Consider the following 26863-nt stretch of genomic DNA (forward strand, 5'->3'; position numbering starts at 1 on the left):
TCGGCCTTCAGACTGGCTATACTGCCCATGAAACTCTACAGCTGATGTTCTTTTAAAAATACCTGTTGGGAATGACTCACAGAGCAGATGCAAGTATCCACTCATGTTTCTTTTGGAGCTATTTTCAGCTAGAACAGCAACAGAGGTCTAGTCTAATCCTGTTCTTCACAACAGTGCCAAATAGCAGAAACAATTTGTTTTTTGACCTAAGGTTGTGTCCCCCTCTCCCCATAAGTTGGCTCATTAAGTGTGGAAGTGAATGCAGCCACTCACTGGGCTGGAACATACCCTAACAAACCCTTCCTGTAGTGCTTCAGCAGCTAAGATAGAAGTTCAGGTCCAAAAGCAGCCTTGGCCTCTCGGCCTAAGCAAGGTGAGACCGGACTGTGCATGAAGATGTTTTCATTCAGCAAGTTCCCCCTACAAGGATCTCCCATTATTCTCAGTAAGGGAATTTCTTCAGAGGACTGGAGCTCGACCTTGCTCTGAAGTGATGCAAATACACCAGTTTACATAGGCTGGAGCTGGGGAAGCAGCAGCTGGATGATACTGTAAATCCAGCTCTGAAGCTCTCACCACTGGATCACAAATGCTATGAGTTCCTATCTCAGTGCATTCCTAAATTCATTTCCATGAACAAGATAATGCTATAGCAGTAGAAATTGTCTCAAATTTTATGTAGAATAGATACTCTTCTGTCCTCCTCCAAGTAGCTCTAATGTGGGTTATCTGTGTTTTGGTAAATACTGTGAAATGTCACTGTGTGTCGCTGTATCATTCTGCTCATGTTCATGGGGCTCAGCGAGATGGCAGGGTGCTGGCTTGCTATTAGTGAACAGGGAGCCATGGCCTGAGCCCTGTTGTCCCTCGGAGGTTTTCCTGAGAGCCATCATCCTCTGACAGGTATGTGTGTGGTTGGGGAAGGTAGGGAGAAATCCCTGCTTTGCGTTTTGTTAAGCTTGTCTGAGCTTTTCTCCCAAGAAGACACCTTTAATTTTATAATTTCACTTTTTTTTTTTTTTTTTTTTTCCTAATTGAACATTCCTCAGGTTAAGTGTATGAAAACAGTGCTGCCCTGCAGCCCTCGGTACTCTCCCAGCCCTTGGCTCTGGACTGCCTGCTGCCTGTAGCATGGTCACAGCTCACAGTCTGGACCCAAGATGCCAGATCGTGGAAGGAAAGGAATCACGAAAGAATAACAAAAATTAGACCCTCATTCATATTAAAATACAGTTTTCCTTTCTCCTGACTCTTTAGGGGAGCAGGTAGAGAAAAGCACAAAGCTTCTCCCTCCCACTAACAGCCCAGTCTCTCTCTCAATGCCCTGCGAATTGCGGGATGATGCGTCCCTTTGTTAGCGGTGGAGAGGCAGACTTGTACAGAGGAGCCATGACACAAAAAACAAAGTGACTCCCTGAAAAGGCAGGAACGCTGGGTGTCAAAAAGCAGGTAGGAAGCAGGCTAGTGAGATAACCCAAATTTCTAGGGTTTGATGTGTCTGTTCTTGCTTTAAGGATCCCTCATCCATGCCTGCCAAGCGCATGATGCTGGAGTCCTGTAAGCATTTATTTCAACAAGCACTCCCTCCCAGAGCCCGTCAGCTGTAACATGGAACAGTCTCCCCAGGGCAAGACTTGTGAGCAGCTTGAAGCCAGGGTTATGGAAGTCCTGGGGAACATGGAGAGACTGTGGACACGGGACAAACCCTTCCAAGCATCCTCTCTGCTCGAATCCTCCCCTCTCCGCCCCAGCCCTAGTGTGATTGTTCCCACGGGCTCAGTTAGATGTCCCCTTAATAAAAGCAAACAGCATACACACAGCTGTGTTAAGATGCTTTCTGCGGTTTCCACCTTAAGGGGGGCAGATAGCAAATCACTGTACCAAGGCCCTAGGCAGCCCCAAAATACGAGCCACCTCCCCCACTCTCCTAAAGGATGCTCTGCATCAGGCACTTTGTCTTTCGTTGCCCAAGAACACACCACATATGATCTGTGAAATGACACAGAAGCTTTTTTTTTTTTTCTTTCCCCCTCCTTGAGGCTTCTTTGTTTTTCTTCCCCATTCTGATAGGGACAGTTTCCTACAAAATCCTTTGCTGCCAGAGCCATCGGTTCAAGTGGGACACTTAGAGGTAGCTGAATTTTATGCTTTCTGGAGTTCACGGTGTATTGTGGCACCCGCTTTCTTCCACATCTCTCATCTGAGGGTGATCCCATTTATGTCACCATTGTAAATGAACATCAGAATGAAATAAAGGCAAGTTAAAATACAATAAAAATTTAGTTATATTAGTAAAATTTACCTATGTTAAATGTGACTGCAAAATTGTAACTGCTTGAAAGAAGGTTGCTGCCCAAACTGTGGGCAATTAAGATAAAGCTAACTTACATAAACAAAAGGGACTGTCAAGGAAGGCAGGAAGGACTTCTAGCATGGAGTATTGCAAGGGAGATAGAAGAGGGGTGGGGGAAACCTAAGCTTTAGGAAGTGATAAAACCTTATGTAACTACTCTATAGTAGTAGAAAGAATAGGAGTTAGGTAACCAAATGTCTATTTAAATAAGGCAGACTTTGTAAAGAGTGTATGTGATAGATAATTTCGAAACTCACTCCTTCAAATGTATAAAAAGCTGTTGTGTTCCTTTACTTGGTGAAATGCACGGGGGGGGGCAACCCCCCTGCATCTCCCTGGCTGTAATAAAAGTGTGCTTTACATATAGTTCAAGGATTTCTTTGAATCAAGAACAGAACTAATGAGGATTTGTGCCAAGTAGCTGACTGTGATTACACTTGTGCAGGCCATAAGAGGGCACACAGTCTGGAAGTGCCACTAACACATCCCATCAATCAAGATCTTCCCAGTCAGCACATACTTTTCAGGCAGGTCACTGCGCCAAATCTGTGCTATCTGGGTTTTTTTAACCCCCAGAAACTCCACATAAGAGCAGCTCACCTGTGAGACAAGTGTCTTAATTACAGGGAAGGCTGGGATTAGGAAAAACATGCTCATTTTTCAAATGTGTCAGGGGTTGATGTACTGATGCCCCCATTGCCTGGCTCTTGCCCCCACCTCTACACCCTCTCCTTTTCTCCAAGACTGGCTCTTGCACATGCATTCATGAGTGATTAGCAAGTGTTAGAGCGTGAGGCTCCCTGGCTGACACCTGCTCTACATCTGAATGGTAGAGCCGGTAAGCCCAGGGCTGTGGAATGGGATCTGCAAGTGGATGTTGTCTGGGACTGACGGAAGAAAAAGATTTACCTGCTTTTGTCTGACAATATTTAGATGGCTTACTTAGCCCAGATGGAAAGAGAACGAGACAAAGAAAAGATGAACAGGGAGAGGCTGGGGCTTTTTTAACTGGGTGCCATTTGTCTAGACATTCAATCCAGTGAAGAGTTAAAGCTGGAGAGGAGAATATTGTCATCAGCTAGTGGTGTAAAGGTTGAAATTATCTGTACTTCATAATTTTTAAATTCCATGGAATTCCAGCTCATATTAGGCTGTAAAAGCGTGTCTGGGGCAGCAAGGAAAAAAAATCAAAGGGTCTGTATTATGGACTGCATCTGTTCCCAGGGTGCAAGGTCAGAAGAAACCACAGAATCATACAGTGAAAGAACTTCAGAGCCTCAGACTATTGTGACAAAATAAAAATGTTTCCCCAGTATAGCTAAGTCATGAAGGAGTCATGTACTGTCTGTACTGAGAAAAACATTTTGCTAAAAATTACTGTTGTAACCCCAGTTGTGTCCTCCATGCAAACTCTGGGGCTAACACAGGCCTGAGAACACCTTCTCTTAACCTCACTCATGACTATATCACTTTCCCATAGTTGTAAACAGCCTAATAATAGTGTCAAAGTGCCTGCAGATGCAAAGTAACCTTGCAGAGTGTTGCATGGCTCTGGTGCAAAGATGCAGGTGTTGACTTGTGATCCAGCAGGGCCCTCTCACGTGCTAACACCTCAGATGTCTCTCTTCACTTACTGCACACACCAAACCACCCCACCTCTCCAGCAGAAGCGGTCCAGCCAGATGCAATTCATCTTTCCTCAGCCGCTGCAGTTCACAGACAGCACACTGATGCAAACTGCTGAACATTTCAGTTTCTATCAGCACCCACCTGCTGATAGTGAACCCATGTGCTGGCACTCCCTTTCTGTGATTTGTTCCCCAGGGGGAATAGGTGTACACCGGTCATAATGGGATTCAGCACCTGTCCCCTGCAAGGGTCCTTCATGTGCTGACCTTCCAGTGGCTTGAGGGAGCTGCTTGGAGCACCTGAAGCTGTCCTTGCAGCGCTGAATGATTCAGTCACGGAAATGCCAAGGGCTGCTGCCAGCCTGCTTAACAGCAATCTGCTAGAGCACCCAGAACGAAGGGGAGAAAAGCAAATTCCTAGAATCAGTCTGTTCTATGTAGCATCGTCTTCCTAGCTTTAAAACTTCCCATATGCTGAAACACATGAACATCTAGTTTCAATATCCTGAAGTTAAGGCCAAAAGAGAGGGAGTTAGTCCAGTAGACCAGGTGCTGATTTCTGTTCCCTCCTGTGTAACCAGGAAAATTGCTCAGCAGGGAGGGATTCTGGTCCCATGACAGTCAAAGACACACATTGACTTGGGTAGCACTGAGGCCTGAGATTTTTCTGTGCTTGTAACAATGTACCTGAGTGAATAATTTGACCCTTTATTTAAAGGTGGCAGCACAGACGTTCCAGGACAAAGGAAAAAAGTTAGATACAGTGAGAAAAAGGTAAGCCACATTAAGTAGAGGGGAGGAAAGAGAAAAAGAGAACAGAAAACCATTTTATAGGTGTAGGTTCCTAGATTGCCTTCATCATTATGTCTGAGCATTTTCCGGTGGAGTATTCAGTGCCCTGACTCAGATCTACCACTTGCGGTTCTTTGTCTCTTTCTCATCCTCTCCACAGGGAGACAACTGCAGGTGTTGTGGAAGAATTAATTTTCACTTAGCAGGCTTGGTTTGGGGCTTGTTCCTAACATGCTCAAAGCTGTATCTGAGGTGTATGTTGGAGACCTATGTTGGAGGCTGCTGCTTGGGCTGGGTTTCTTTTAGGGTTTTTAGGAGGATTTTGCTTCTTGCCCTGGAGCCATGAATTAACCTTATCAATTGAGTAGATAACATTTGCTCCCTTTACTCCAGTGGTTTTAACTTTTTGCCGCCTGTGAAGCGGATCCAGCTTCTTGGCATCCCACTGCATTAATATTGACTGGTTTTCAATTTTGCTTGATTTATGGCCAGATTTTGATATCTCAGTAGCAGTACATGGCACTGTTTTAGTAGCAGTTTGCTGATCCTGGTTAGTTTTAATTAAGGGCCAACACACTACTTTCTCCTCATCAGATGTCAGTGCAAACTCTACTGTTTTGCTCTTTATCAGAACAACAGACTGACTTAACTGTCTCGCAGCTCCTCCACTGGGCACAGTAAGTTTGAGTCACTAGACCTTGTTTCAGAGAGTATTAAGGATTCTACATCCTGCAAATCTCTCCATAAGATTCTCTCTCATGCTCATTCCAAAGCTCTGCCTGAAGCTTTTGGACATGACCATGCTCAGCAGCAAGGAATGCCTCCACTTGCATCTTCTTCTCCTTTTTCTCATTTATCTGAAAATATAATTCTTCCACTGAGTCTAGTAAAGACAGTATTGCTTCAGATTTCTGCGTGACCTCTCCTTCATTAGCCAAATTTTCTCCCACCACCTCCACCCCAGGGGTAGAAAGGTGACTAAGAAATTTTTCAGTGAAGGACAGCAAAATATTTTCTTTATATTGGCCACCCAAGACAGCCATTTTCTCCAAAGGTTCCTACAAAAGGAAATGACACAACCTCCACAACTCTCTCAGAGGAAGCTGCATCAGAATTCTCAAGAGTTCATGTACCTGCAGAAGAGACCTCAGCCTCCATAACTCCCTCAGAGGAAGCTGTGCCAGAATTCCGACGAGTTTTTACATAAGGGAATCATACAAAGCCCCCTCAGAGGAGACCATACTGTTGTCAAAGGCACTTTGGGTCAGAGAATGTTACCCTGCTTTCGCTGCACCAAAATAATGTTATGATCCGGTTCTTAAAATTATTAGAAATGCCTCTGCCAGAATTAAGGTACAAACAAGACCAAATGCCAAAGTCAATAGTATGGGTTTTATTTAATGGTAAATGTGAGACAGAGAAAGATAGAAAGCAATAGGGAAAAGAGGGGGGGAAGTGTTGAAGAAAGAAAGTGACAGAGACAGATTAAAATAGAAAAAGTATCACCACTCCACGTAACCTGGTGGTGTCCCATCCATCCAGTTCTTTTGGTCTTCTTGGTGGTGAGGGTTTCCCAAAAAACATAGAGTCCAATGGATTAATATGCATTCAGGAGATGCCTGGCACCTCCCCTTGGAGGTGGGAAGCTTTGCAGTCTCTTTTAACAGATTTGTTGCCTCACGTGGATCACGTGAAGTCTTCTGGTGGTGGAAGGCCTGAGGAATTAATTAGGGGGCTCTTTGGGGGTCTTTGATGGTTTATGGCCCCTTCTCAGCTGCCTCTCATGTGAATGTTCCCTGTGTACATGGTTTTCCCGGAGAGGGGCAGGGGGTTACTCCTTTGGTTTGGTGTGGAGAGATTTCACCATCACACACCCAAACCCTTCTCCCCCACCACCCCCTGAGCCCAGCTAGAGCTGATTCTTAACACAGATATATTCTTCTTTCCTGAGCCTTGTTTACTTTCCCTCAGACTTGAGATGATTAGACAATACTCTTATCTCAAGTCCCCAGTCACAGTCCAGATTCCAGTCATTGGGAGGAGGCAGGTGTTTTGGTGGCCACAGACAGACTATTACTTCCTTGCAGTTTGACAGAAAGTCGTTCTATGATTTTGACTATGTTTAAGACATTCCTGACATTTCAGTCCACCACAGCCCCTTTTACTTGAAAGCAAAGAGATGAGACTGGGGCATGTTGTAGCACCGGCTTCTTATGGCCCCTGAACAACTCTCCTTCCTGCTTATACTAGATTTTCCCAGGGTTAGAGAGCTCCCTCTGCTATTAGGAAAGTGGAATTGCTGAGATGAGTAGCTGCCAGCTGTCAACTTCAGAGCTGTAAAGGAACTTCTGTATGCTGGTCTGAGGCCACGTGGTACATTGAGGAGATGGTGAGCTGGGCAGTTTGGTAAATAGGGACCAGTCTCAGTCAGAAAACACAGCTCAGATAGAAGGAAAAGGCAAGGGCAGGTGAAACACATCCCAGTCCTTGTGCTGTAGTCGACCGACTTAATAGGCTGCTTATGCTGTTTGGTAACTGATGTTGGGAGGGGAGGAGAGTCTCGCTTTATATGAGTCGTCAGCAGAAGGAACAGCCGGGTTGATCCAGTAGTTTGGGAAGTAGTGCACTTAGAATACAGTAAATGTCTAAGCTAACTGAGGGATCTCCACTTTGGATCCATCACAAACCCGTGTTCACCAGCAGACTCAGCTCCAGGCAACTTTCCATATCAAAGACCTTACCTTACCACAAGGACCACTGTTCTAGGGTACATCTCTAAGCCAGCACTTAACTCTGTGGTTTGATTGTGGATAATGATGGAATTTGGACAGTTTGAAGCTAAGAAGCTTCAACACCCAGCTGAGATGATGGTTAGTCACTCTGGCAGTGACCTGATGGAGTGGTGTCCAAACTGCAAGCAAATGCAATGTGATGACATTGGGTAGTTCTGTGGCAAAATGATCTACCCACAGCCTGGCTCGGTGTGAACTAAATTACTGGGTAGGGGGAAGGATGGAAAATAATATATCAACTCTTCAGTATAAGTGACAAAATAAAAACACAGTCTTAATCACTTCCCACAAACAGGTCACTGCCTACCTCCCCATCCATAGCAGTGCACACAGCAGTGGGTAACTGCTATTACTTTTGTTTGTTGTTTTCCCCACATGCCAGGAAACTGAAGCACAAGGCTGTGTGGTGGCACAGCCGACTTTCCTGGCCTGGAGAAGCATCAGGCAATTCACATCTTTGACAACTTGCATTCTTAGGCTGAGCAGAAATGAAGATCTGCATTCTGTAGAAGTGAGGATCACAGGCTGGCAACACCTCCTGCCCAGACTGTTGTTTGTAGTTGGGGAAAGAGCATACAGGCCTGTGATGCTGCTGCTTTCTGTGGCCCACAGCCCCAGGCACCGCACAGAGCCGGGCAGGAGGTGGTTTGGGTTTGTGGCATAGGTGCCTAAACAGCGTCTCCCACAGACCGATGCACCTGCCAGGAGAGCAGTGTGGAAGCTGGCTACTCCCTATCCCAAAACGCAGCTGCAGGGAGCTATGGTGGTTCCCTTGTGTGCTCCTGCCTTGTGCTGCAGCCCAGGGAGAGGGACATCCTGCAGCCCAGAGGGCTGGGGCACCGCGGCGCTCAAATTCCCCCAAACCTCTGAGGCAATGCCATTGCAGGGAGAGAGTGAGTCACTTCACATCAGACCAAATAACCGCGGTGACTATACGCGGCTCCTCAGGGGTTCTGCGTTATGCAATCAGTTCCGTCCCCCTTCTGGAAATAAAAAGGTGTAACTCTGTCCGCAGCCCAGCCCCGCGGCGTGGAGTCCACCCAGGCTCGGTGTCTGTGGCCCCGACGTGAGGAAGAGTCGGTCCTGGGACACAACAACGGGTGGACAAAAACTCCGAGGGTCAGCTTTTGGCAGACCAGGTGGCTTCTGGGAAACCTGAGCCTCCTCCGTCCCGGGACGGCAGGTTTCTGGGACACGTGGAGGTAAGGCTGAACTCGAGGGGCCGGGGGGTTTCCCCCAGCCCGGGCTCGCTTTTGCTCCCCCGGCCACCGAGCGGCAGCAGACAGCCGGCAGCGCCGGGGAATCTCCGCATCCCTTATCCCGCCCCCCTTACCCCGCCTCTCCAGAGAGCAGCCGAGGAAGGGGATGCCCGCCCGCCGCTCTGCCCCAGCGCTCCCGAAGCCCCCGAGGGAGCGACGGCGATTGTAGCGCCACCGCCGCTGAGTACGTGTCACAAGGCATTGTGAACCCCAAGAAGATATGAAGTGATATCAGCCGTAACAGCGCATAAATCCAGGAATTTCTATTTGCTCAGTTTTGCACACGAAATAAAAGCTTGAAAACAAAGCTTGCCTCCACCCTCCCACCCCCTCCCTGTGCGACGTTTCTTGTGCCTCTCTGCTTTTCCCCTGCTTGATTTCCTTTCTTTAGGCTCACAGCACACACCTGTGCTTTGGACGTGATATCCTGCTGCTGGCAGCAAATCCCAGACACCTCTACAAACTGGCATTTGCACTGGCAGCAATATAACCGGCTGCAAGCTGGCCTAGCTTAATCGGTGCAAAATGCCCATCTTTGCTTGTTTGCACAGAGGGAGAGAATTCCATCCTTTCTAGGATGACATGCCAGACTGTAACTGTCTTTTTGCGAAGGAAAGACTTAACGTGACACTAGAAATCTTGCAGAGGTGTTGTCTGGGCTGTTCTGTTCTCCTTGGTAGCTGAGAGTCACTACTCTTGTGTTTCTTTCAGCATTATACAGTTTCCAGGAGCCCCTGGTGGTCTAGGGGGTAAAGGCGCCGCGCTGTCACCGCGGAGACCCGGGTTCGATTCCCGGTCAGGGCCACTCCCGGGCAGGTGGGGCTCGTAAGCCCTTAAAGGCAACCCACCTACGTCCTAAGGACCTCGCTGCCACCGTCCAAGCTCGCTTGGCCCCGGCAGATGAACCTTAGGATTAAAGGGTGGGCTCAGTTCCGCGCACACTGTGTCTCACCTAAAAAAATCCAATGCGCAGGCTGGAAGGTGTAAAGACCTTCCCCGGATCTTCGCTCGCGAAGACTGGCCATTATACAGTTTCCAGCTCCTGACTTTGCTGCAGGCCATTCAAATTCTCCATGGGTGCTGTTTTTGCTATCTGTGCTGCAGGTAAGTGACTCATGCACTAGAGTTTCCACTAGACAGATACCCGTTCAGTAAAACTCACAAAGGGGAGAAATTTCCCATGCAAATAAGCCCTTCAGCTAAAACGGGTTCTGAAGAAGTTAATCTGTAGGGTGTAAACCCTGAGGGTATGTGGTCTGAGTTTCTGGAGGGCTCATTAGCCTGGGAATCAAGCAGGCTATAGGAAGTGAGGCTGAACTTTCAGTGCCTTAGGATGATGTTGTTGCTAACAGTTCCCAGCAGGACTGGGGTGTATGCCAGAATCCAGGCTGGCACAGATTAAAGGCTTCAGTTACACTAGGAGAAGAATCTCCTTTCTCTCCACCACCTTTCATGCTCTTCTAGTCTGTCTCCCCTGCTCATGGACAGTGAGCCTTGTAGCATGGACTGTCCAGCATTTTCTTCCCCTGGCACTGACAGAATGGAAGCATGGCTGTCTTGCCCCATCTCTCCTCAGGATTTTCTACTTATTCTTGTTCTCTCTCTTATTTCCTTTCCCTTCCTGCATTTTTCCTGTTCATTTTCTTCTCCAGATGGCCTGCCATTTTAAATTCTCATATCCCTATCTCCTTGTTATGTTTCCATGACTCTGTGTGATGTGCAGTAACCTGTGGCCAGTAACCAAAGCAAGCTTCATCTGAAGATAAACAAAACCACTGATAGAGATGATTTTGAAGCACTATTTGCTTGCAGCTGCAACTTTAGTTGCCATCAGGCACCATTTTTATCCTTTTTTTTTTCATGGAGAAAGAGAATACTGTTGTGGTTTTATGGTCCTCCTTCATTATTGGCCATTTATATCATGGGAATAGTTAGGTGCTCTCAGCATGCATGGTACTGGCACCACTAAGCACATCAGTGCTGAGAACTTCACACCAGCCATGCCTCTGTGACCGCTTCTCTGGCATGGGGGCAATCTCTCCAATCCAGCCAGGGAATGGTATCAGCCTGACAGCTTCATCTGTTTTCCAACTCTGCCTCCTAAATCACAGTCAGGTTGCATCAGGCTTCTTTGCATGCTCAGAGGAGCCAAATTAACAGTAGTTTTTGAATCTCCAACTTTCAGCTGTTTCAATGCTTGCATGAATGCCGATGCTCTTTTTTTTTTTTTTTTTTTTTTTTTTTTTTTGTGGCAAAATATATTTTTTGAGAAAAAAGCCTCACAGATATTCCTTTCCTGCCTAATGGTAGGGATGACAGAATCCCAGGAAGGTTCTATGGCTGTAGCACAGTGAGGTTTAGGAGTTCATAGCTCTTCACTATTGAGGGCAGGAGGACTTTCCCACACTATAATGTTGAAGATCCATACTATTTTCAGTGTGCTGTTGCCTAAAAGACCGAGGAGGAAAAAAGACTCCAGGCCAAATTAGGTAGGAGATACGATAAGGGAGCAGAAGTTTTAATGAGCCTCCAGGTTCCAGGAATACAAACCCATGTGCACCCCTCGACTCGGGTGGTACAATTTTATAATGATTTCCATCCAATCCCTGTTCGTCCACGCCCCAGCATACCCCTTTGGGAATTGAGTCTGGGGGAGTTTGGGACCCCATCTTCCTCACCTTCATTTTCTTTGCAGCACCTGCAGTCCTTGGAGCCCTTCCAGAGCTCTGGGTTTGAAGGTCATTGTGTCTATGTTTATATTTTTCGGTGTAGATTTTAAGGTGTTTTTCTACAATTCTACCTTGAAAAGGAGACTAAACATGCTAATGGAATTTAGGGGATTGATACGGGGTAATAGGGTTAGGTACTTGGAAACATTATGCTACAGGGTAAGGGATGTAATACAGTTATGTTAAAATCTACATTCATTGTACAACTATTTCTAAAATCTACCAAAAAAATTAAAAAATCAAAAACTCTAAGGCATCAGTGCCATGGACACTAACCAGCTCCACAGTCCCTTTAGCTGTGACAGTGCTCACACCTTGTTTAAAACTCAGAGACTCACCTTGGGGAACTGTCCTGCCCCAGTAGCAGCAATGGACAGTAGGACTGGAGGGCAGCAGGAGAAGGAAAGGTATGAGCTCTACTTGCTACAGCATCAGTGTCTGATACTACGTTTAAGAAAAGCCTCAGCCTTCTGAGGAAGCTGCCAAAATGTGAATCCCACCGGTGTGTGGTTAGCCCTAGTTTTTGTTCTCAAATTGAGACAGTTTGTTTCTGCAGCCCTTTGAGTTGTTTTCTATCTTGGCGACACAGCAGTGCATGTAGGAACGGCAGCTGAGCTGGCCAGGATTGCTTGGCTTTAATAGGGAGAGTTTGTTTGGACAGAACCAAAAGGTTCCTGTGGAAAGAAGGAGATTAGCTGGGTAGCCACTTCTGGATCAGACTCAGGTTCATACCTCTTTTTCAGTCTGGCTCTGTGGCATCCCAACTGCATGCCACAGGCTATCAGCTGTTTCATAGGACAACACAGGATGTGGGGCAGAAGCCAGTGAGAGTGAGAGGGAAGGGAAGCAAGGACCCTGTTTGGTTTGTGAGTCAGAATAAAAGCATCTCATTAGAATGACGCTTTTCAGGAAACAGAACTGCTGATTTATGGCCAGCTGTCTTCAAGCTTGGCTGAAGTCAGCCAGGTATTTCTGGGAAATGGAATTTCCCAGGTTTGCGATACCTGATTTTTTGATATCACATTTTGGTTTGCTTGCATGCCTAGTAATTTTTTTGCAAAGGTCCATCTGTTCCTTTGCAGAGCTGCTCTCCAAACTATTTTACTACCTTCTGCAGAACTGACTGGATTAGAATTAAACATTTAAAAAATCTGTGGATGACACCATTCATCTTGTCCATCCCAATAACAGAACTGCAAGGGTGGTAACTGGCAGCAGAGCAGCAGTAACAAATAGTCAGAGATAATCCTGCTGCAGTCCTATGAATAATTTGTGCTGTATCCCGCTTGAAAACATCTGCAAAGATATAATGCAAGCCCAGTAAAGCAACTTGGACTGTTGTTTGGGGGTTTGGGCTTGAGCCTATTTCACATCTCACTCTGCTCCTTCTTCCTCCTTCTATTGCTACAAAATCCCAGTATAAACACAAACACAAGCTATTACTTGAAGTCAAGATAGAGTTGTCCTGGTTCATGTTGTATCTTTCTAAAGCTGAAGACTGGGACAAACTGGGGCCTGAGAGAAGAAAATGAAGTTTTCCTCATTCCTTGTCTTACAGTAGCTTTCACTTGAATTGGGATTTTTTTCCCTTTCCATGGGCTTTTGCCAAAACCTTTTGTCCTACCATCCCCTGCACAGCCACCATGCTCTCAAAGAATCTCTTTATCTCCATCTCTTCTTTTACTTATCTACTACCCACTGCTGCAGCTTGGATTTGCCTTCTGGAGATGCACAGATTCAAGGGAGGAGATGGACACAGATTGTCTTGGGGACAGATTCATAAATTCCACCACCTACATACATTGCTTCTGTGATTCTCATGTATCTGTGTCTGGAAGGAAACCTGAACTCATTAGTGTTGAACCACAGGGCAGGTAAGGGTTTCCCTAGAGCTGTTGGTGCTGCTGCAGCAAAGGGCTGTCTGTGGACTGGAACAAAATGGGACATTTACAGGCTGGGGACAGGAGCAGCGATGGCCTCAGCATGCAGAGGGAGGCTCCCCACTGGCTGTGCCAAGTGTGGGCTATCCCAAAGGCAGTAGCAGGGACCAGTCCTGCCCAAGTCTTCCCAGATCTGCTGGCTCATTCCTCATACTGCTGTGCCAAGTATGTGTAGGCAGCTGCCTGCTGCCTCTGGGGTGTCATGGAATCTGGGTAGTGCTGAGGGGTGGACTGGCTTCTGTTACCACAAATGTCTCCAATTAATTTCTCTGTCAATGAGAGGGCCTTGCAAATGGACAACTAGAGCTGCATGGAGATGTGTTGTACCCCAGCCTGGCTTTCTTTGCCTCTCTCCGACTCATGTTTCCTCTTTATGGGGAGAGTTTCCTTAACCAGCTAATTTAGGTGGAGTAACCAAAGGGCAGTATCACTATTCAGGGCAGTCTCTTGGCAGGCACAAGTGTCCAGATAGCATATGGATGATGCAGAAAAGAGAAACCTCCTTTAAAGAGTGAGGGAAAATCCTTTATGTTATTGCACTGCTCAGGTAGACTTTCCCCATCTTTCTTTCTTCAAACACCAACTTTCAAAGCAGAAACTATTTCACTGTCTTCTCCATTATCAAAACTCTTTGAAAATCATTGGGGAAGCATATGCCTAATAAAACAAAGAAACAAGCCTAATAACAGGGATAAATAATTTTTCTGGGGTATTTATTTACCTCTTGCTTTTTGAGCTCTGAACTGTCTTTCCTGTTCTTTGTCCCACGGGTCTGGACAAATATATAATGTCAGATGAGTGGCTGTGACGCAGGTCTGATGCTAGAGGGGCTGAGATACAAGAAAAGACTTCAGAGTCTGACAGCAAAGGTCAACAACATCCAAGAGGCCACAGAGAGATGTGCTGGGAAGTGCTGTAATTTTTTGATACACCGATTTTGGTGACAGTTGTCTCCTATAAAACTTCTGGCTTGTGCGGATTCTCCTGTCCTATCAACCCTGTGAGGTGATAAAGCCTCCTTAGTAAGATTCATAATAGATGTGGGGTCAGAAAGGCCCAGCTGTTGGGGGACCAGCATCTAATATGTGCCTAGGAGATATTCCCTGATATGCTACAAGCTTTTAAAAGTGGAAAATAAATCATAAAAGTTATGTTTTGGTTTCTGTTTCATTGAGTAATATAGATAAAGAGCAGCATAATGAATGAGATAAATTGAACTAAGACATTATGACTCATGTCCCATGACTGAGCTGTCAGAACAAGATGTTTTGTATTTCTGATTGAGTTACCTACATGCTGATGATCTCACATCATGTTTTTCATTCTCATATCCAAGCTTTCACTGAAATAACAATTATGTCCAGAGTGCTTAAGAGGCAAAATGTCTGCGGCCAAATCGATCAAAGTCATCGGTGTTCTTCTTTTTTCTTTGGCTGTCTACCAATCTAGTTACCTAACCTGCTTTATTTATAACCCCATTGGACCCCTGTAATTAATAAGGCTTATTAATTACCCAGCAGACTCCTGACCACTAATGCCAGGCAGTGCTGTTGGTCACTGGTAGGTGCTGCACGTTTGTTCTAGCTCAGGTGTGGGCCCACAGCCACATTCTGACAGGGCTCTGCTGACTCCTCCCAGCTGTGCTTTTGTGCCAGCATATTTTTTTGCCATGCCCTGCACGTGGGAAGCTGGTGCTCCTGGTGGTAGGTACTAAGCATGGCTCGTGCTGTGCATTGCAAGGGTGCACTCCTGTTGCAGAGAGCAGATGTTTGGGCAGCTTCCCAGGAATGGACTGACTGCTTCTGAGAGCAAACACCATCCCATGACATCACCTCAAGTAGAGCTTTCCCACTCTGTGGTAGGAGGGCTAAAATGTTAACTCAGCAGTTCAGCAGGTCATTTTCATCTAGTCCTAGGACACTGCAGCAGCAGGAGGAGGTGGTTCAAGCCCTGGGTGTTTGGAAACTGAAAGCCCTCAACATCCAGTCTTTTGTTGCCAGCTCAATCAGAGAAACTGAAGCTGTGGCTTGACAGAGGATGTGAAGCTGTCACAGCACAGTAGAAGCATCCCTCTCCTCAAGATACAGGAAATCCAGACCAGCATGCCATGCTGCTGTTGCCAGTACGCAGGAGATGATGAAGTCTGAAAGACTGAAAGAAAACTTGACCTAGGAAATGGTATGTTCTTGCATCTCAGGATGTGTTAGTTTTACATCCCTGTGTCATTCACTAACGTTGGTTGCATGATGGAGAGTATTAGAGTGAGACTTGAGGTAAGTTTATTAATCCTAAGAAATTATAGCTGTTGCATGTTATGGGATTGTGTGTCTGTCCACTAAGGACTTGCAAAGGTCACAGATGCAAGCCATATGGTTTGTGGAGCTAGAGGTGAAGAATGGGAAATGGCTTCTGGAGAAGAGGCATAGGCATTGCTTAGTTTCAGCCCATCACATACTGCTTAGGTCTTTGGAGGAAGATGTTGACAGGCACATTCTAGGGACACAGAGCTGCTGCAGTTCAGGAAAGTACTTATCCCATCTCTTGACTTCATCTCAGGTGACTTTTATTGCTGTCAGAGCAGAGTCACTGGAAGGGATCATGGAAACAAACACATATTGCACATTATCCTGCAGGAAGCTTTCCCATCAAACCTCCAGTGAGCCCATTACAGGCTGAGTGTCACCATTTTATCTTAAAATTGTCATGCACCTCAATCTGAAATCTACAAAGAGGCCTGTTCCTTAGTAATATTTTTCATTCAAAGGTAGATGAGTTTATCACAACCTTGACCTTCATGAATTTCCACCATGAACTTCCATTTGTGTTCTGTTTTTATTATAGAAGTACATTCCTAGCAGACCTTTCGTGGCAGTATCTGTCATACTTTCTAGCTTTCAGAAAATTGCATTGTTGTCGCTGATACTTAAAATGCATTTACAAACAGCCATGTAAAAATGAAAACACTGGTAATGCACACCTTGACACTCACTTCCAAGCCACACACCAGATTGCCCATCAGGTTAGGGTGGGGTACGTTGGTTATCCAAGAGCCCACAATACTCACTTTGTGCCTTATGGAGAAAGGTAGTTTCTGTGGCAGCCAGCACTCAAGCCAAGTGGGTTAGACACGCTGGTGTCAACATCTGGCATTAGCTCCAACATCAGTCCTGAAATCACTGAAGGTCCTTGTCCCTCAGAAGAGACAGGGCTCAGCAATTCTCTTCAGATATTCCATAAAAAAAGATACAGAATCTAAAATGGTCTGTTTGAGATTAAGAGGTCCTTGAATGCCACGTTTGCTGCATGGTTCCCAACACATGGATCCCTCTCTTTCTCCACAGAGGAAAGTCTCCTGGGTCTGATAGGGAAAGTAATCTTTGCTGACACTTTGTGAGTGAAATCTCTCATCAGTGGTATTTGTGAGCACTTCATCCTTGACAAAGCTGTGACAGCGTGGAAAGGTCTGACGATGCATGAGGCAGAACTACTGTGCTTTCCTTCAGGAAAGGTCTGTGTGCCACGCTAAGCAGCTGCATCCCTGGGAGGAGTGTTCTGCACATGTTACATAAGTCCATTCTTCTATTCATTTCTATACTTCTTCTTCACTCTTACGTAAGTCCATTCTTAAATCTAATGTTACAATAATTGGCTCTATAGTCTATATATCTTTATTCCAAAAACAATAATTGGTCAGTTCTACTTAGCTTTACTGATTGGAATCCTTGATACGGAGATTAAGCTGGGAAGGAGTGAGGGGGTTTCCAAGCAGAATATATGGTCCAGTAACTTAACATACATGGTCCAATAACTTCTTGGCAAGGTATCCATGGTTGCATACTTCCAACACAATACTCCTTAACAATTCTGTACATTGTGCTTCACAATTTTCTACCTTTAATTGAATGAACTATTTCTTTTATATGATCAAATCTCAATTATTTTATCACAACTACTTCTTCTATGTATTTAAATCCTAATTATTTATCAGACTATTTGCAACACACAGAAGAATAAATCTCATTTTTTCTGCCAAGGAAGCGTTATCATCCCTTTGAAACTCAGAAGCGGGCTTCAAAGAGATTGTTCAATTATTATGTTTTTTTAAGCCAAAACACGTATCAACCCTTGCCGCCCCGTGCAGGAGTTAAGAAAGCGGAAAGAGCACCGCTGATGGCAGGCATGTACGGACATGTCATGACGAGGTGGAACTGCGGTCAAGCAAAGTTTTCCTGTTTCCTGTGCCAGCGGAGCCTGGGGATCTGCTCCCGCGTCGGCCGCGTCGGCAGCAGCAGGAGGGAGGACAGCACCAGGAGGGTCCGCCGGGAGAGTGGGAGCCATGTACAGGAATCAGATCAGAGGGTAAAGGAAACTGATGAGCAAAAAAAAAAAAAAAAATCCACCCCAGCTTCAGCTCTGCGTTGTTGCTTCAACCCAAGGGGACCCCTTGCTTTGCTGCCCCGGGGCGGGGTGGGGGGGGTTGGTGGGGATGCAAAGTCCGTGCAAAGTCCGTGCAAAGTGTCTGCCTTGCTTGGGGAAGGGTGAGGGCGATGCTGGTGCCGGTGTAAGCGAGTAGGAGCCCTGTCCCAAGGGTAGCTGCAGTGGCCGAGGAGCTGCACCGAAGTCTGAGCCTGTTGAGGGAGTTCCCGCTGGCATAAAGGCCGTCATGGGAGCCATGAACCACCGAGAAACGAAAGGCACTGACAAAAGCAAAGGAAAGATGGGGATGTGCTGGGGAAGGGCTAAGGCTGGCTCACCCCAGTGCCGGGCAGCAAGGGAATCCGAAAACTTCGCTTCTCCCTGCTCGACAGTTTCAAGGTCTTGAAACAGCTGTTGTGACACAAAACGAAGTGTCGGAGCAGGCATTTTCTGTTCAGCAGAGGGGGAAACAAGGTTTTAATGCAAAGTTTGGTAAAGAAATGCCTCGGTTGTGCAAAGCATTAGCATGGGAGGAAAAATGCAGATTAAAGAGGTTTTGACACGTCTATGGTTGTGTATTTTTAGACATTATCATTATTACTATTATTATCTTGCAATGAACAGAATTTTAAATAGTTTCTAATAAAAAGTGGTAGAGGAAGTAAGGAAAATTATTAAAAGCCTATAATGATGCAGTTTATTGCACAAAGTTTTAATGAGAGATATTAGGTTTTTTGGTAAAATTTAAAAATAATCTCATTGCATTCCTGTTCAAGTTATGGATGATGGAACAATACAATAGAAAATGCATAAATAACACATTTAAAGATATATTTGTAATCAGTCAATTTAATTTTCAAGTTTACATAGCAGCTGCATATTAATGAAAAAGAAAGTAAAACGTAGGAGACAGTTACGTTGGCCGTCATCCCTCTGCCATTTTCTCCCCTAACTCCTATAAATGCTTTGAGGTACAACCCACCTTTTAAATTCTCAGTTACTCTTTTCAGTTAGTGTACTTCTCTCCAACCCTTAAATTCTGAAAAGGTTCACGAGACTGATTCACCAAATATAGAAAGAGAACTAAAAATGTTTTCTTATTTATTTATTTTAATATTTGCTAACTCTCAACTTTGTGTTATATCTAAGTGAAGGAACCAGCTGTTAAGTGCTTGATTTTTTTTTGAGTTGGACTCTGAGTGCATATGTGTACCATACATATCCATGCTGAACAGCAAGGACTGCTTGTGAAAACTTTAAAAAGGAAAAAAAAATTAAGTGATTGCACGGCTTTTGGCAATTTATCTGTAAACTCACAATTTATTTTAAGTATTCTCTCTTCTTGTTTGGGGAGACAAAAGAATAGGTGAAAGGATTATGTGATTCTGTATATATTCTGTAGTGTGTGAATGTTTTGTGATGGTTTTTAAATTTGTTGTCTGTTAAAGCTGTTTAAATTTACATTAACATGTTATTTAAACAATAGCAAGTTTCATCTTGTTACATAGCAAATATTTACAAGTATGAAGTCTTTTTCTTATATTGCATTAAGTTGATTACACCATAAATTTCTCTTTGCCGAACACATCTCTAAGGTGGCTATATCTCGAAGATTAGTGTATTGCAAGATTGTTCTGAAGAAATGGCTTTATGTCCCTGAAAATATGCACAGGACATCCACTTATCCAAAGTGCAGTATGTTATGGTCGAAACACAGGCAAGAAGGTGCTTAAGACCAGTTTAAGTAAGACTTGGAAGATTTAACTTGTTCGTATGTTATAATCAGATGGCAACTTCTACAGATACCTTTGAACAAATCAGATCTCTGTAATCTATTGTAGCATCCCTTTCCAAAAACTTAAAGATACCTTATGTAGTAATTAGATTAACTGGTTGGTCTTGAGTGTTTGGAATTCAGTGTATTTTCTTTGGTGAACTTCAACCTGTTATACGTGTTATATATTTATTGTGAACATATGATTTAATTATTTTAGGTATATATGTTCCTTAAAAATCAAGTTTTAAGGAAATTTAAGATAATAGACATTAACTTCCAAATAACATAAAATAAACAGAAAAAATGCATCTCTTTTAACACCTCAAATGAGAAGGCATAAAAATTGAACCTGTGCTTCACTTTTGCCTCTCTTTGTTGTTTTTTTAATGACCTACTAAAGGAATTATGTGTAATAAAAAAGTTATTCCTGTACCAGAATTAAATATTTGGTGACATTTACAGTTGTTACATTTGCATAAATTTGATAGAAAGTCTGATAAAGAAATCTGCATGCCTGATGTCTGTGGTTTATATAAAGGGAGTTTACATGGAGAAGTAAAGAGAGATGCACTCTGTGGTTTATAAAATGGTTTGTGTACATATGTATTTTAGCATGTAGGAGACTGCAATGAGAGAGGAGACAGGGTAAGAAGACAGAGGCTTTTGACTGACTCAGACAAATGATGTGATTTTTAAGTAGGTGATGAGTCTTGCAACTAGAGAATATGTGACAGTATCTGTAAGATTTCATTTGTCCTTTGTTCAGATTGGGGTTTTTTTGGTGGTGGGATTTTTTTCTTTGTTTATTTGGTTTAGTGTTTTTTTGTTGTTGTTCTTTTGGTTTTTTGTTTGTTTGGGTTTTTTTGTTGTTTTTTTTTTAAATTTTATTAGTGGGTGCTAATCTATAAAACAATCTGCAGGCTTATTGCTTTTCTGTTCAGAGTTTGTTCAGTTGTCTACTAGATTTACTCTGGATTACTGTAATGTGGAAAAACATATCTGAAGTGCATTCTCATATAAATTTCTATACAAGGCATTTGCATGAAGGCTACAAAGTGCCTCTGGAGACTTCATATCTTCTTTATGTATTATGGATAATTACTGAATATAAAGGATACATTCATGACCAACACTGGAAGTCTTTGTATAGGTACTTAATTGACAATATTTAGAGGTACCTTCTGAACTGAAAAGGTCTGGATCTAAGAGATGGACTGTCTGTCAAAAAATATCATTCTTGGGAGCTGCATCTTTTTGTGTAGAGCGCTTCTTTTTGGTTTTTTCCTCTCATATAGGATTGTGCCGACTGTCCTAATCTTTATGAAAGTACAATCAGCAAGAGAATCCAATAAGGAGAAATATTCAGCTTCATGGTTTATCGGTGGTTTGGTTGTTTTTTTTTTTTTTTAGTTTTGACAAAATTTGCGATGGCTCCCTACATTGAAGAGGGATAGATAAAAGCCCTGTAAAAATGTCTGACACATTAAAAATAAGTAGAAAGCTTTCAGAAATACTCACAGGGATGAGGAAGAGGACAGCCATAGGGAGGATTAGTGGTTCAGGGTTTGGCTCCTTCACGCTGCCGTGGTGCCTACCTCCCCATTTTTCTGCAGTGCTCTCTGGTGTTTTGCCCTTCTTAGGTCTCCTCTCATTTCCTGCATCCTCCCCCTTTTTTGTGTACTGGAGTACTAATGAAAACAAAGTTGTAACCAGTGATTTCATTAAATCTCTCTTCTGTTTCAGCATGTATATACCTAAGCAGGTGTTAAAAGACCAGTTTGATCCCTTTAAGTCTCCACGGGAGACGTATCTACTATGCAAACTGCAATGGGGTAAGAGCAAAAAGTCTTGGAAACACTGGGTCAAAAATTATTATGATGATGATGATTATTATCATGCTGAAGTCTACTTCCTGAAAGAAATCTTTAGAATGAAACCATCCTGTCCTTCCTATTATGTCAACTGTTCCATCACGTGGTACCTGTCCTGGAGCCCCTGTGGGAAGTGCTGCAATAAAATACTGGATTTCTTAGAGACGCACTGGAATGTGAACATAGACATTCGTGTGGCACGGCTTTACTTCAAAGACTCTGAAAGAAACCGCAGAGGCCTGAAGAAACTTGCGAGGTCGGAGCAAGTAAACATTAATGTCATGAACAAGCAAGGTAAGGTTTCCCATGCTTTGTGGAATTGGGAAGGGGTGAACTGGTGAACTTTGTGATGGGTGAATCTGTTATGGGCTTTCTTCTGTGCCCAGTGTCCTCCCTGGATTCTCTGAGGGCATATCAATCACCTTTCAGTGACTGAATGTTGCATCCAAAACCAGATTATGCAGGAGAAGAGGGACAGGATTCTTAGGAACCAGACCTGTATGAAAAATCTCCCTTGTTTAGAGATGCCGTATTTATGTCACTCCTGAGGGAATGGGAGATAAGGTCCTTCTCTCTTGTCCCTGGGGACTAAATGCATCTGCTGGGATAAGGCTGGCTGAAGGGCTCCTCTGCAGATAAGAGAGGGGAAAAATTGCCCTGGGAGAATGGCATTGGTTCCAGATATAGAGTGGACAGCATCCATGAGCTTACCTGTCCATGGCCAAGCTGTCTCTGTAACATGGACACAAGAAAGAGGTTAAAAAGTCTTGTTCCATGAGCTTCTCTGGTATCTGAATAAACTCAAGTTAATCATCTTGCATTTGTTTCTCCAGACTATAAAGACTGTGTGGAAAACTTTATCCGAGGAGGTTATGTTGCAGCTGATGGTTTCTGGACTGTGAACTTTCAGCCAGCGATAACTGCGAATCGTTGGAAACTCTGGGACATCTTAGAGGTTAGTAGACTCTGAGGGATAGAGGGAACCACATGAACACTGATTTGCAATCTGGGGTAACTGAGCTGTAAAGAGAAGGAAGGAAGCCATTCACGTCTAGTTGGAGTTTAAAGAATGCTGCAGCAGGCTTTTTGGAAAAAGTAACATAGTAAAATCATGGGAACTATCCTGTCCCATTGGGAGAGAAAGATTGTGGATTTTTTCCCATCATATTGATACCTTGGAGTTTTGATGTTTTAATTTTTTTTTATGTTTGTAGACCTTAGAAGTAGTTATGTAGTAAATGTAGATTTTAGAGTAGCAGCATATTATCCCTTTACCCTTAACACACCAGCTCAAACCCCTGTTACCCATTCCCATATCAATTCTCTGAATTCCATAGCCTGTTTAGTCTCTTTTTCAAGGTAGAATTGTAGAAGAACACCCTAACCCTACGGAACAAGATATAGCCATAGACCCAACAACCTTCAGGCCTAGAATTCTGGAAGGCCTCCAAGGACATTACGTGCTCTGAGGAAGATGAAGATGAAGAAGAGGGGGTCCCAAAACGCCCCCAGACCCAATTCCCAAGAGGCGTGGCGGGGGCAGAACCTGGGTGGTAACAGGACGGGGATTGGGCAAAAATCATTATAAAAACTGTGGACATCTGTATTTCGGGAGCACGAGCTGAGGGTATTCCAGAAAGCCTGAGGGCTCATTAAAACTTTTGTATCCTTATCTTATCTCCTACCTAATTTGGCTTGGAGTCTTTTTTCCCCACAGCCATTTAGGCAACATATTATGAAGCAAAGGCTAAGAGGGCAGTTTTTCTCCTTCAGGCTCCAGAGTGGGAAATCCCTTGATTTTTACCTGGAGCTCCAGGCTTATCCCAGAAACCCTCCACCAGATTCCTTCCTAACCCAAATCTGAGCATGGGTTTCAGTTCACCAAATGATGCTATTCACCCCCTTTCTGTTAATATCTTTAGTGGTCTGACAGCCTCCCAGTCACTGGGGCCCTCTATAATACTTCACTGAAGTCCTTTCCAGATTCAATCCAGCAAATTCCACGACTGGTTGGAAGGGTACAGTTTCTGTGAGATAAGCTGTTGAAAAGAGAATGTCTGTCCCCTGGGAAAATTCAACCTTTGTTTTTGTTTTGTGCCAGACCTCCTGAAAGGCAGGAGACAGAAGAGAGAGTGCATTCAATAACTGTGCTGAAAGTTTGTGCCTCTGGAGACAAGAGACTGTGCTTGAGTGAATAGGTCCGCATCCTTGGCCTGAAAGGACATAGGAAAAAAATACAGTGTGCAAAAAAAATCTAGCAAAACTAATACAGGTGCTGCTGCATTTTGATTTCACTGTAGTAGAGTTTTATGACAAATGCTATTTTTAGTGAAACAAAGTGAAAGAAATCTGTGGCTAAGTGGATCAGTGATTATGTCTGTTACAAATCACAGCAGGTCCAAAGTGCAATTAGATGATCTAAACATCATACTTCTGTTTTCATTTCAGTATCCTTATTTATAGAATCAAAGAATCACAGAATATCTCAAGTCGAAGTGACCCAAAAGGATCATCAAGTCCAACACCCTGCTCCTTGCAGGACTATCTAAAACTAAACAATATGACTAAGAGCATCATTCAGGTGCTTCTTGAATTCTGACAGGCCTGATGTGGTGACCACTTCCCTGGGGATCCTCTTTCTGTGATTGACCAGCTTCTCAATGAAGAACCTTTTTCTGATGTCCAAGCTGAACATCTACTAATGCAGCTTCGTTCCATTTAGTCCTGTCCTATCACTGGTCACCAGAAAGTCAGCTTCAGGATTACTTCAACTTCAGAATTATCCTGTCCCAGCTGGAGAATCCAAGACTTGCTCTTGTTAAATTTTGTACAGTTGGTGACTGCACAGCTCTCCAGTCTTTCCAGATCTCTCTGCATGGCCAGATCTCTCTACCCTCAAGGGAGTCCACAATTCCTTCTAGTTTAATGTCATTGAAATAAGTACTTAATTTTGATTCCTACCTTTGATTCCCTCATACAGATAATTTATAAAAACATTGAAGATCACTGGCTGTAAGACTGAGCCCTGAGGAACCCCAGAGGTGACTGGTTACCAGCCTGATGTAACCCCATTTACTGTAGCTTTTTGAGCTATCAGCCAGTTGCTTACCTAGTGCCCTATGGACTGGTCTATCTGTGTGCTGGACATTTTATTCTGAAGGATACTGTGAGAGTAGTATAAAATCTTTGCTGAAATCCAAACCCACCACATCTACTGGCTTCCCTTGGTCAACTAGGTGGGTGACCTTATCATGAAATGAAATGAAGTTGATTAAGCAGGACTTTCCCTTTGTGAACCTGTGCTGACTATGACCAATGACTGCAGTCTTGTGAGAGACTGAAAACCTGAAAGAGTTAGTGTCTCAAACATCTGTCAGAAGAGAAAAGAAATGTTACCGTGCAAATGAGACAAGGTGCAGTTAGAAAAGAGGGTCTTGAGAAGGCAGGATAGTGCTTTTCTGTGTCCAACTTCCTTAACTTGGGTGACTATCTCTAAAACTCAATTTGAGACAGCATTGCACTTGTGTCTCAGATGGAGGAGGGTAATTGAAAGCACAATACCCCCCACTCCTCTTCTGCAAAGTTTGAGAATCACAAAATGTACATGTGTGGGGACTAGGCTATAAACAGCGCAACAGATGGGCAGGGTGTGCACCCACCATCCATGCACCCTCCATCCGGAGGAACTGGACCAGAGATGACACTGGAATCCTGTGTGGTGATCCAGATGTTTTTTTTTTATCTACCTCTATTTTCCTATCTTTCCTTCTTCCTTTCTTCCTCTCCTTAAAAGTTTAATTCACTGCGGTTGCAGGCTGTTCAAAGATCACTGCCATGTGTTGTTCAGAAAGGTTTTGTCCACTTGCTGTTCAGAAATGTTTAAATCGTTGTTTCTACAGGTTGCCTAACCTATCATAAAGTTTAAATCACTACTGCCTATACAAATAAAACTTTCCAATTGATTGTTTAGCATTGTTTTGCCTTTATTTAGCCCAAGGGAATCTGGAACTTTGGCTACCTCAGAGTAGGCAGTCCAGACCCGCCCTTTCGAAACCCGGCAGTTACCTCTCAGAATAATCTTCTCCATAGTTTTGCCAGGCAATGAAGTGAGACTGGCAGACCTGTAATTACCAGGGGCTTCCTTCTTAACCTTTCTTGAAAACTGGGGCAACATTGCTGTCTTTCAGTTGACCGGGACCTCTCCAGACTTGACCAGCTCCTTCAGTATCCTGGGGCATAGCCTGTCCTGCCCCACAGATTTATGCTTATCCATCTGGAGCAGCCACTCTTGAACTCAGAGACAACCTTGAACTTTCTGAGTTTATCATCCTCTCAGTCACAGTCTTTCAACACAGGGCTCCTGAGGTCCCAAGGCCCATCATTTGGTACTAAAGACAGAGGCAAAGAAGGTATTAAACATCTCTGCTTTGTTCCTATTTGTGACATGACCTCTGTCATTGAGTAGCAGACCAACATTATCTCTGATCCTCTACTAAGAGGTTTCACACACAGCACAATGGCCTTACTGCTTCTGTGGAGAATGTTGTAATGTAAAATGTTCCTAACGTTCCCCATTTTCTAAAAGCCACCAACAACCTGGATCAACAGCTTTTCACTGAAAAGCTTGAATATATTAGACAGTGCTAAACATCCCTAGTGAGAAACTTCTGGATATAGAAACGGAGGCAGGGAGCAGCCAGAGTGGAGAAGTGTCCCAGTCCCATACTCTGCTAACTTTGTTATTCCTCTGATGTGGCCTAATGTTGCACAGAATGGTGGGAGAAGGGTACTTAAAGAGAATTGCTAAATTAGCATGTGAACAGTTGATTAATTCACTTTTACTTCAGCTGACGCATTTTGATGAAAACAGGTTATTTCCTTCACTCTTGAAAAATTAATCTCTGACAAGAAAAGGTCAGGATGCCAAAAGGAAAAGTGCTTTCTGGAGACTTGCTGTCCTCTCGGCTAGCCTTGTCTCCTACCTCATGGTGCAAGAGGAACAGAACGAACCTGAAACCACAGAAAATGCCCCATCGGGGCAGAAAGCATAGTCTAGACACTGTATCTAGCAGTGTCAGAAGGAGGCATTTTTCAGAGCAGACAATCCTGGCCACCATTTGTGATTCATTTTGATCCTGTCACAGTACCTCAATACTCACAATGACTGTGTTTGGGAACTCTGCGTCTTACCTTTAGTGTCCGTATATGGACTTTTTACCACGAGTTTCTCAAATCTACTTTGACCCTGTCCTGCCGTCTGCATCCACAGTTTACTGGGGCAGAAGATTCCAGAAGTTCATAGTTTG

At 44.1% G+C, this 26863-nt stretch overlaps 1 protein-coding gene across 1 annotated transcript; it reads left to right on the plus strand.

The window, feature by feature from the left end:
- The first annotated feature begins 17690 nt into the window (after positions 1-17690).
- LOC126648499 (C->U-editing enzyme APOBEC-1-like) lies at positions 17691-25523 on the plus strand. Its single transcript, XM_050331507.1, has 4 exons — positions 17691-17852; positions 21430-21851; positions 22391-22512; positions 24006-25523. The coding sequence occupies exons 1-4, from the start codon at positions 17830-17832 to the stop codon at positions 24018-24020; spliced, it is 582 nt and encodes a 193-aa protein (XP_050187464.1). The 5' UTR covers positions 17691-17829; the 3' UTR covers positions 24021-25523.
- The last annotated feature ends 1340 nt before the right edge of the window (positions 25524-26863 follow it).

Source organism: Myiozetetes cayanensis, unplaced genomic scaffold (genome assembly GCF_022539395.1).
Source record: "Myiozetetes cayanensis isolate MyiCay16 unplaced genomic scaffold, myiCay2020 scf5-8, whole genome shotgun sequence".
Lineage (NCBI taxonomy): Eukaryota > Metazoa > Chordata > Aves > Passeriformes > Tyrannidae > Myiozetetes > Myiozetetes cayanensis.